The sequence below is a fragment of the Neoarius graeffei genome, chromosome 7 (assembly GCF_027579695.1).
Source record: "Neoarius graeffei isolate fNeoGra1 chromosome 7, fNeoGra1.pri, whole genome shotgun sequence".
Classification (NCBI taxonomy): Eukaryota; Metazoa; Chordata; class Actinopteri; order Siluriformes; family Ariidae; genus Neoarius; species Neoarius graeffei.
The window spans coordinates 62,284,604-62,297,182 of NC_083575.1; the positions used below are offsets into that span (position 1 = coordinate 62,284,604).

The 12,579-nt window shown below is 38.1% G+C and overlaps 1 protein-coding gene across 1 annotated transcript in view; it reads right to left on the minus strand.

Moving 5' to 3' along the window:
• The window catches only part of LOC132888723 (serine/threonine-protein kinase 32C-like), a 212,250-nt gene that overhangs the window by 27,405 nt on the left and 172,266 nt on the right, over window positions 1–12,579 (minus strand). Inside the window, exons 4-6 of the mRNA XM_060924807.1 lie at window positions 4,328–4,365; window positions 3,757–3,846; window positions 3,468–3,571 (exon numbers count right to left, since the gene is read on the minus strand). Of these exons, the coding sequence (XP_060780790.1) occupies window positions 3,468–3,571; window positions 3,757–3,846; window positions 4,328–4,365 (232 nt within the window). The remainder of the gene's footprint in view (window positions 1–3,467; window positions 3,572–3,756; window positions 3,847–4,327; window positions 4,366–12,579) is intronic.

The window sequence follows — 12,579 nt, forward strand, 5'->3', positions numbered from 1 at the left end:
GTAATAAACAAACAGAATAGCGTAGCCACAAGGCAGTAACATAATAATGTTCGGAAAGGATTAGGAAGAAGTAAATAACTTATCAAATCCTAACCCTCTATACCACCGCTAATCAAACGTCACTTTCCGCCATAATAAACTATATATACAAAAGAAAACAAAAGCAACAAACAAAAAAGAAAACATACCAACATTCCAAGACATACCAACATGGTATAATATCGACCAAATCAAATCATATATACAGATACTTATGTTATACATATATACACACATGCAGTACATATGTACAGTATATACATATACACATACCTATAACTATACACATCCATACGTACACAGACACCCATAATATCATAATTATGCATATTATGCATATATATTATATACAATTATGCAAATGCATATATGCATATACATACATTTTATATAATATATATATCCGTACGTACCCATACCCACATATTTACATTCATATTATCAATAGAATGTTATTGTAATTCCTCCTCCCTATACCTCATAAAGATCTGTTCCTTATACCTTGAACTGGTTTATAGTTGTACATTTCATGAGCTCCACATTCAAACTATAGCTTTACTCCACAAATAGAAATACTGAACATTAACGTTGTCCTTGCACTGCGAATTTTAAATTTCAATTTCCCCCTAAAATTATAGCCCCCCTCTCTATCTGAGAACATTGTTTGGATATTCCTTGGTACTTTATAATTCCTTACTTTGTACATTAAGGCAGTTTTATATTCTATAATATCCCTGAATTTTAAACATTTTGAATTTAAGAATAGTGAATTAGTATGATCTCGGTAACCAGCACTATGAATTATTCTTATAGCTCTTTTTTGAAGTATAGTTATTGCATGAAGTGAACATTTATACATATTTTCCCCACACCACTGAGCAGTAATTTAAGTACGGTAAAACCAGGGAACAGTAAAGAATGCGGAGTGAATTATAGTCCAGGACGTGCTTAGCTATACTCAACACAGATATGCTTCTTGATAGTTTAATTAGTATGTATTTTATATGTGATTTCCAAGTAATTCTATCATCTATTATTCATCTCATCTCATTATCTCTAGCCGCTTTGTCTATGTGTCATCTATTATTACCCCAAGAAATGCATTATTTGAAACTCTTTCAATATCAACATCTACCTGTACATTTATTGCCTTATTTATTTTATAATTATTAAATAACATGATTTTTGTTTTAGACAGATTTAATGAGAATTTATTTCGATCAAACCAACTTTTTAACCCGCACAATTCTGAAGAGATTATGTTTTCTAACTCATGTAAATTTGTTCCAGAACAAAACATATTTGTGTCATCTGCAAATAATACCATCTTAAATATCTTTGATACACTGCACATATCATTTATATAAAGAATGAACAGTTTAGGACCCAATACTGACCCCTGGGGGACACCACAATCAATATTCAAACGAGTTGAGACAGAGTCACCCAACTTCACAAATTGTGTCCTGTTGCTCAAATAACTTCTTATCCAATTTAATACAACTCCCCTTATCCCATATTGTTCCATCTTATTAATTAATATATAATGATTAATAGTATCAAAAGCTTTTTGAAGATCAATAAATATCCCAGCGACATATTTTTTTATCATCTATAGAGTTACTGATTTCTTCAATTGATTCCATTAGTGCCATCTGTTGATCTGTTTACTCTAAATCCATATTGACTATCACAGTTTGTATTTTTCAATGAATTTATCTAATCTGTTATTGAATAGTTTTTGAAGAATTTTGGAGAATTGAGGAAGTAAAGAAACAGGTCTCTAATTTGTGAAGTTGTGTTTGTCCCCAGATTTATACAATGGAATTACTTTAGCTATTTTCATATTGCTTGGAAATGTACCGGTTTGGAATGACAAGTTACAGATGTATGTTAATGGTTTAGAAATCCCCCCAATAATAGTTTTCACTAGTTTCATATCAATATCATTACAATCTGTGGATATTTTATTACTACATTTATTAACTATATCAATAATTTCCCTCTCATCTACTGGTGTAAGAAACATAGAACAAGAATTCCTCTTTATAATATTATCTATACAATCATCATTTGTTACCGGATCAGAGATATTTTGAGCTAATCTTGGTCCAACATTAACAAAAAAATTATTCAAACTATTAGCAACTACGTCCATGTTATAATTTTCGATACCTTTGTCATTAAAGTATTTAGGGCAATGTATTTGCCCAGAGCCATCTTTAATAATACTATTTAATATATTCCATATTCCTTTAATATTATGTTTGCTATTACTGTATATATTAATTTACCATAATAATCCTTCCTACATCTCCTTATGATACTCGTTAACTTGTTTTTATATTTTTTATATTTATTTTCTGCCTCTTTGGTTCTTAATTTAATAAATTCTCTATATAGAGTGTTTTTCTTCTTACAGGCATTTTGTAATCCCTTAGTAATCCAAGGTTGGTCATTATAGTTTTGTTTTGTACTATATTGCTTCATTGGCCAATTTTTATCATATAATAATTTGAATATACTTAAAAAGTTATCTTATGCTCTATCAATGCTATTCTCTATATAAACTGATTCCCAGTCTTGCATTAATAAATCATTATTTAATGCAAACATGGCCTCCTCAGTCCTAACTCTTCTATACTTAAATTTATGGTCTGTCACATTTCTCTTACAATTACAGTCATAAATTGTAAAAACTGGTAGATGATCACTGATATCATTAATTAATATTCCACTTATAATGTTATTATCTATATCATTGGTAAATATATTATCTATTAAGGTAGCACTATGGTCAGTAATTCTGGTGGGTCTGGTAATTTTTGGGTGGAGACTCATACTGTACATGGTATTAATAAATTCCTCAGTCATACTGTGCTTATTAGGGTTCAGTAGATCAATATTATAATCCCCACAAATGAAGATAACTTTTTTATTATCTACTGTAAATGTCTTTTCTACCTAGTCCTTAAACGCGTCTATACTAGTTTCTGGTGCTCTATATATATACAGCTAATTAATACATTTCTACTTTTTTCAATATTAATTTTGATTAATATTTCAAATTAATTTCAAATTTTTCCTCTCAAAGTTTCTTCATGTTGTCTTATCCTTGTCACCGTGGGCCTCTGGCTTGCTCATTAGGGATCTAAACCTGCATCTATCTACAGATTTCTGTCAAACTGCTTTGTGTCTCTTAGTAGAAGTGCTAAAATTTAATTGAACTGAGCTCCACTCATATCTTTAAGAAAACAAAGTCGAAGTACAGCCCTGAGTTCCGTTCCTGTTAGACAGTTTTTTGCTCCCGAATGTGTAGTGGAAAGTCCCCATAGAGAGAAACAGAAAGCAATGGATGAGGTTGAGCAATATAACTACTGTACTATTCCATGAACTCGGTGAGTGAAGGTTCTTTAGAAACCACTTACCCATCCTCGCAGGACCTCAAATATGGTGACCCCTAATGACCACCAGTCCACGTCAAACGCATAGCCAGTCCCACCACTAACAAAAGACTGGAAAATTTCAGGAGCTGTAAAGGACAAAGTCTGAGTAAAAACCAGAATGTAAAAACGGTCATCTTTATGATGCGTGTAGCTTTACAGTTCATATATTATTTACATAAGTAAAATGGCACCATATGAACAAAAATAATTGAGAACAATTAAAAAGTGAAAGTTAGTTAAACATATAAATAGTTGCTAGAGGCTTTTGTACCCATATATGGCTTGGTTCCAGCTAAAGCCGTGGCTCTTTCTCCATCTTTGATAATTGTAGCAATATTGAAGTCAGTCAGGTGGGCATGACCTGAGGCATGACACATAACCAGTTTAAAGCATCTGGAGATGAACTCCCTCACAGCAGCCATTCAGGACATTCAAGCTTATGTAGTTCTACTACACTAGGTGAATGAAGACCGATCACATTTAATAGCTTTTATAAGTTCAAAAATCTATGGCATCTCATGGTCAATGTGTGATCCATTGACTGATACAGGCTTGCTTGGAGAGCATAATAATAAGAGAGATACCCACAGAATGAGGCATTTATACTGTATAAAAATATAGACAAGTGACAGTTTTAATGGAACGACTTGTCCTTGAGTCTGTGAAGTATTATGGGCTGGATGACACTGAGCATGGCTTACTGCACAGAGACAGACCGTGTTACCGTCGCCATGCCTCCCAGCCTGCGGGATCACATCTCCTACATGTCACCTTGGACCACTTCCATTTGTCTACTGAGGTTTAGGAAACCTACTGTATGAAGAGTAACACACAGTCCTTACCTTGTTCATCCAGAAGGATATTGTCTGGTTTGATATCCCTGCAAAGAAAATACAAGAAACTTATCACTATATTTTCCATTACATACACAAGCTTTTGAACAATCTCTAGTTTTTCATTCTTCGGTCACCAAATAAGGCAGGTGCCATAAACAGTCCAGAAAAAAAAAAAGCAATTTCAAAAGTACTGCTGTTTCAGTTAGGCTTTAGTGAACCATATAATGTTAGCACAAAACTGCACCAATCCCTGTGTACAACTTCTGCTGACAACAAAAATGGCCACCCTGCAGGGACAAACTAATAAAACAAAGTGCTTCTACTTGGATATGCTTTTCTTTTGCAGGGTGCAGAATATATTTGTGTGTCTGAGTGTGTGTTCCTGCTGCGAATATTTATCTCTCAGGGGGTCTTCATAGATTTCTCCACGCCTGCTAATTGCCTGGGACACACATACATGCCTCTAACACACACACACACACACACACACACACACACACACACACAGCACTTCCAACGCAACTAATTAAGACAACGATCCCACACTGCTGAGAGTCAGCCAAGATGATTACATTTATGAACACAGGATTCATATTATCCTGCTTCCTTATTCCTACTATATAGCTTACACACACAAAATAGTTGGGAAATATCTGGAGTCTAAAGCCTTGTGCATGTATCTCATCTCATCTCATTATCTCTAGCCGCTTTATCCTTCTACAGGGTCGCAGGCAAGCTGGAGCCTATCCCAGCTGACTACGGGCGAAAGGCGGGGTACACCCTGGACAAGTCGCCAGGTCATCACAGGGCTGACACATAGACACAGACAACCATTCATACTCACATTCACACCTACGGTCAATTTAGAGTCACCAGTTAACCTAACCTGCATGTCTTTGGACTGTGGGGGAAACCGGAGCACCCAGAGGAAACCCACGCGGACACGGGGAGAACATGCAAACTCCACACAGAAAGGCTCTCGCCGGCCACGGGGCTCGAACCCGGACCTTCTTGCTGTGAGGCAACAGCGCTAACCACTACACCACCGTGCCGCCCCTTGTGCATGTATTACAACTCTAAAATGAGATGTTTTTGAAGGAACAAGGTCAGAAGCTGGATACATCAGATCAGAAATACTTTAATAATCCCGAGAGGAAATTGAGTTCCCCTCAATCCTCTCAAAATATCATATAATAATCAGAAATCTTCTTCTCTCTCACCCCCACCCACCCAATTCTGGACCCACTGCTCAATCCTAAACACAACAAAACCTGTCAGCTTCCTTAAAAAATATTTTGTGAAAATATCTTGAATTTCTCAAATATGATTCACTGTGAGATTATGAATATATAAGATTATTATCCTAATATAATTTTTCTTCTTTCTTGAAGGAAATGCTTCAGACATGAAAAAAAATATCTGCAGTATTTTAATCATAATCCCATAATGAGAAATATTAAATAAGCAACTATATTGAAGATATTTCCTAATTTTTGCAGTGTGTGCAGTAATAATTATTTATGTAGTAATAATAACATTCATGCTCTATAAACAATGTAAACCTAGAAAGCAAGACTGGGGGATTTTGCAGTGTCAGTAAGGTCTCTGTACATTTGCTAGATTTCCTCCTTCTGCCAAAATATTTTTGTCATGTGGCTAAATGTCAAAGGATTTCTCAGCACATCAGGAATCTGACAGGGAGAAAATTGTTCAAAGCCATAACATGGAGCAGGAAAAATCCCCTAATCCCTTACCACTGAGTCAGAAGGAGAATATATTCCCCTTTTTAATCATTTTGTTTAGAAATTCTGTGCATGGACTAATTTTACCTCCTTGGGCAACATGACATGGCAGCTAGGACTGTTGCTAGGAGACACCTCTTCTAGTTGGTGCAACAAAATAATTGCATGGCGAGACCGATTTCCTGTCAGGAGTCCAGAGTGTGGAACAGAACAGCACACACTCTGGAGACTACCATATAGAGGCTGCAGAGCTTGAACGCAGCCCGCTGGACTCCATGAGTGTCCCACAGGAACAGACCATGAACAGAGATGGCAAGAAACATAACCATCTCCACTGATCTGCTGCTAATTTCAGTTATGTCGATTTATACAGACATAAATAAAAGGAGACGCTTTGTTGGTGTGTTTGTAATGCTGGTGGATAAATATTGGCCCAAGCTGTGAAATTTCTGCAGCCACTTAATGCACACAGTGAGTTGTCTTTGTGGCTGTTTCTGAAAGGTCGTAAAGATAGCAGCAGGAGGCTTTGTCTGGGATCAGAGGCATAACTTCCTTTGGTGAGTCCCTGTAGGCAAAACACACTTTAAAAAAAAGTAAACGTGACAGCTCAGTCTTATACAGTAAGGTTCAATGAAATGATGAAGTGTCAATATTATGATGGATCACATAATAATACATACATTTATATATTGATAATAATAATCAATTCCATTATTACTCACAGTAAGAGGTGTTAATGTGTCTGTGTTAAGTATTTTTGTAGATATTTAAAAGCAGCACTAAAAATCAGCTCATCTGCTGGCACACTATTCGCAAAAAATGGGAGTTAATTCATTTTCACTTTAGCCTTAAGCTACGCCTGGGACACCAGCACTCTGTAGTGTGTAAAGCAGCACACATACTTTATCCTCCTTTACTACACACACTCTCACATTACCATCCTCATATGCACATATGCTATAAGAAAAACTACATTCATTCATTTTTAGTAAGCTCTTTATTCTGGTCAGGGTCACAGTGGATCTAGAGCCTATTTTGTGAAGAATAGACGACAACCTGGCTGTCCAAACTGGATGTCCAACCTGGATGCCCAGTCCATCACAAGGCACCATATTCACACATTAGGGAAATCCACTCACCTCACCTAGGGAAATTTAACAGAGCAAATCCACCTATGGGCATGTATTAGTGAATAATGAACAATTATTCATTATGAACAATTATTCACCGAAGATGAAGCCGAGGTTATTATTCGCTGATATTCACTGAGGCTGAGATGGATAATTGTTTTCGTATAAATACACAGGTGATTCTCACCTCATCTCATTATCTCTAGCCGCTTTATCCTGTTCTACAGGGTCGCAGGCAAGCTGGAGCCTATCCCAGCTGACTACGGGCGAAAGGCGGGGTACACCCTGGACAAGTCACCAGGTCATCACAGGGCTGACACATAGACACAGACAACCATTCACACTCACATTCACACCTACGGTCAATTTAGAGTCACCAGTTAGCCTAACCTGCATGTCTTTGGACTGTGGGGGAAACCGGAGCACCCGGAGGAAACCCACGCGGACACGGGGAGAACATGCAAACTCTGCACAGAAAGGCCCTCGCCAGCCACGGGGCTCGAACCCAGACCTTCTTGCTGTGAGGCGACAGCGCTAACCACTACACCATACACAGGTGATTATTTAAAAAAATTAAAATCATATTTAAAAAATCATTTATTTCAAACTTCAAAAGCGGCATGTAAATGTAATAAAGGCGTGGCGCAGACTTGTATCACTTATCTGTGCTGATTCACATATGTTACACCTGCACGCCTTGGCACGTGCATCAGACAGACTCTCAGGCACGCTCCGACAGCGCACGCTCCAACTTGACTCTCGCATGCTAATTAATTAGTACTAATTAGTTAATGACTTGCACCTGCACGGGATTAAGGCGCGATCAGCACACCTATATAAGGACTTGGAAAGCACTCCAGTTTGTGAAGTATTGAGTGGCGTTGCTGACACATTACCGAGCCTTATTTCCTTGACTGTTCTCCTGGGTTCCATATCCGTTTCCTCGTTGTCGATTCTGCCTTTGCCTGTGATAATCTGTTTGTGCTTCGCTCGACCTCCTGCCCATTTTACCGTTTACGATTTTGCCTGCCATTCTGGATTGTTTTCTTGTTCTCACTTGTATTAATAAACAACACCTTCTGCATTAACACCCGTCTTCAACCATACCTGACAACATAAAATGCTTTGTTTTGAAACAGATAAAATAATTCACAATTCCACTTTACCTTTCAATAGTTTTAGACCAAACTTCATAGCATCTTTAGTGTTTTTAGGAACAGCATTTTCTTTAATACTTTCTAATTCTTCCTCGCTTACGGTGACAAAGCAACTGGCCGCCATTTTGCTGAGTCACTCGAGGTGATTATCGGGAAATAGTTAAAAATTCTCAACCAATTTCCTGTAATTACCTGCATATTTATACTAATATGCATTATATGGCAGTAGGAAATTGTAGAACCTGGAGAAAACCAACATGGAAACAAGGAGAATTCTGCAGCTGTGAGACAGTCATATCGATTGTCATATGCACTGAAAGTACAATGGAATCCTTACTTGTACGTCCTTCCTAAAGCCTACACATAACTATATAGGCATGTGTAGGATGGATGATATAATCAATCCATCCATCCATCCATCCATCCATCCATTATCTGTAGCTGCTTATCCTGTTCTACAGGGTTGCAGGCAAGCCGGAGCCTATCCCAGCTGACTATGGGCGAGAGGCGGGGTACACCCTGGACAAGTCACCAGGTCATCACAGGGCTGACACAGAGACAAACAACCATTCACACTCACATTCACACCTACGGTCAATTTAGAGCCACCAATTAACCTAACCTGCATGTCTTTGGATTGTGGGGGAAACCAGAGCAAACCCACGCAGACACAGGGAGAACATGCAAACTCCTCGCTGGCCGCTGGGCTCAAACCCAGGACCTTCTTGCTGTGAGACGACAGTGCTAACCACTACACCACCGTGCCACCCCTGGCATGTTCATATATATTGATATTCATATACATATATTCATCTTCATTTGTTAATAGTTTAGGGCAATACAGTGGCACAGCGCATACCTGAAGAAGAATAAATGAATTAATACTATAATAGACTCTTAGCCTTTGGCTCCAACATTGTCTTTGCGATATCTACAGCTTTAGTTAATTCACTGTCCTAGCTTGTACTTCAGCCCACAAGAGAATAGATGGATGACTGTAATTACAAACTTGAACACCATCCACATCTTTTCAAAATGAAGAGTAATAAAAGAGAATCAGTAAAAGAGCACTAATGTGTGACACCAATTGTAAAACCAGCCTGGCCTTCGGTAAATGGCCTGCAAGGGCCTTGGGGTGATTTTTAAAACATTAACTTGGAGAGAAATGCAATAGAGTGGATGCAATGTCTGTGGGCCTGAAGGTAACAGAGACACCACAGGCAAAAAAGCTACAACCTTACAGATTGAGCTGATGGCTGATAGAAACTCATGATGAGTCTAAACTCATGAGACACTGAATATCTGTCTGGAGATGTCTGTGGTCAAGGACATCCCTGAGTCAAACTCTATAAAAGAAGCAGAACTCTGTGAGTGACAGACAGGACTACAAACTAGTCAATCATTCTGTCTGATTAGTGGCAGAATAATAGATGTATAGGCTTTACTAGGCTCCTACAGTACCTGGGAATCTGGTATACATTGTCAGAACTGCCCAGCCATTTTCCAATAGAATATTAAAATATATCACAGGTGTTAATATCTCATTTTTGTAAACGTGAGAATAATGCGTTTGTCATCTATAGACCGTCATAGCGTATTGGCCTGTGTGTGGGTGTGTATGTGTGAAGATGTACCCATAAAAGGGTTGTCCTAAGTTTGTCCAATTCAGACCATGATGTTTCTGTTTTTTCTCTTTTTCTGTGCATTTTTACTGCAAAACATTGGTTTCTCCCTGGCCAAGGTGTGGCAAAGTTCACCAAGATGTAAATAAATGTCAAATGTAAATAGAATTCACCTAAAATCAAATTCCTAACAATGCAGTGACCATCAAATCTTATTTTACATCATAAATGAAACACTCAGGGAGGCCAAGTCAATGCAACTGGTTTCTCACTTCTTATAGCTTGTTCCACTTACAGTGGTGCTTGAAAGTTTGTGAACCCTTTAGAAATTTCTATATTTCTGCATAAATATGACCTAAAACATTATCAGATTTTCACACAAGTCCTCAAAGTAGATAAAGAGAACCCAGTTAAACAAATGAGACAAAAATATTATACTTGGTCATTTATTTATTGAGGAAAATGATCCAATATTACATATCTGTGATTGGCAAAAGTATGTGAACCTCTAGGATTAGCAGTTACTTTGAAGGTGAAATTAGAGTCAGGTGTTTTCAATCAGTGGGATGACAGTCAGGTGTGAGTGGGCACCCTGTTTTATTTAAAGAACAGGGATCTATCAAGGCCTGATCTTCACAACACATGTTTGTGGAAGTGTATCATGGCATGAACAATGGAGATTTCTGAGGACCTCAGAAAAAGCGTTGTTGATGCTCATCAGGCTGGAAAAGGTTACAAAACCATCTCTAAAGAGTTTGGACTCCACCAATCCACAGTCAGACAGATTGTGTACAAATGGAGGAAGTTCAAGACCATTGTTACCCTCCCCAGGAGTGGTTGACCAACAAAGATCACTCCAAGAGCAAGGCATGTAATAGTCGGCAAGGTCACAAAGGACCCCAGAGTAACTTCTAAGCAACTGATGGCCTCTCTCACATTGACTAATGTTAATGTTCATGAGTCCACCATCAGGAGAACACTGAACCACAATGGTGTGCATGGCAGGGTTGCAAGGAGAAAGCCACTGCTCTCCAAAAAGAACATTGCTGCTCATCTGCACTTTGCTAAAGATCATGTGGACAAGCCAGAAGGCTATTGGAAAATGTTTTGTGGACAGATGAGACCAAAATAGAACTTTTTGGTTTAAATGAGAAGCATTATGTTTGGAGAAAGGAAAACACTGCATTCCAGTATAAGAACCTTATCCCATCTGTGAAACATGGTGGTGGTAGTATCATGGTTTGAGCCTGTTTTGCTGCATCTGGGCCAGGACGGCTTGCCATCATTGATGGAACAATTAATTCTGAATTATACCAGCAAATTCTAAAGGAAAATGGCAGGACATCTGTCCATGAACTGAATCTCAAGTGAAGGTGGGTCATGCAGCAAGACAATGACCCAAAGCACACAAGTCGTTCTACCAAAGAATGGTTAAAGAAGAATAAAGTTAATGTTTTGGAATGGGCAAGTCAAAGTCTTGACCTTAATCCAATGGAAATGTTGTGGAAGGACCTGAAGTGAGCAGTTCATGTGAGGAAACTCACCAACATCCCAGAGTTGAAGCTGTTCTGTACGGAGGAATGGGCTAAAATTCCTCCAAGCCAGTGTGCAGGACTAATCAACAGTTACTGGAAACGTTTAGTTGCAGTTATTGCTGCACAAGGGGGTCACACCAGATACTGAAAGCAAAGGTTCACATACTTTTGCCACTCACAGATATGTAATACTGAATCATTTTCCTCAATAAATAAATGACCAAGTATAATATTTTTGTCTCATTTGTTTAACTGGGTTCTCTTTATCTATTTTGAGGACTTGTGTGAAAATCTGATGTTGTTTTAGGTCATATTTATGCAGAAATATAGAAAATTCTAAAGGGTTCACAAACTTTCAAGCACCACTGTATGTGTGTGGGGTTGCTGCTACTGTATGTGGACCCGACTGATCTGCAGGTCATATTAATTGGAACATAGTTTTATGCCGGATGCCCTTCCTACCACAACCCTCCCATTTCCAGGCTTAGGAAACAACCATTTACATCTATGGACAATTTAGAGTAGCCAGTTAACCTAACTACATGTCTTCGGACTATGGAGGGAAACCGAGCACATACAGACATGGAGAAAACATGCAAACTCCACACAGAAAGGCCCCTGTTGGCCACTGGGCTCAAACCTAGAACCTTTTTGCTGTGAGGTGACAGTGCTAACCACTACACCACCGTGCTGCCCTTTCAGTGCAACTGGTTTCATTATGTAAAATAATATCACGGCAAAGCTGAGATGGCCAGGTGAATTGTGAGCATGCTTATTAAATCGCAGTCAATGTCTGAAACATCAGCAGCAATTAAAAACCTCACCACAACCAAATTCCAGGTTGTAAAATTTACAAAATAAGAAAAAGTTCAAGTGGGATAGATACTTATAAAAGGCCTTAAAATAAATAAAATGACAAAAAAAGCACCTCGCGGTTATTAAACATAACGGAATGATTGTGGTCAGTTGTAATTTGATGGGGATGAAGTACTGTTCTTTATTAATAAGAATCTGTATAGGTTGGTTGTCTTGTCAATGCAGGCTATATATTGATGCTAGATCACTAAAATAT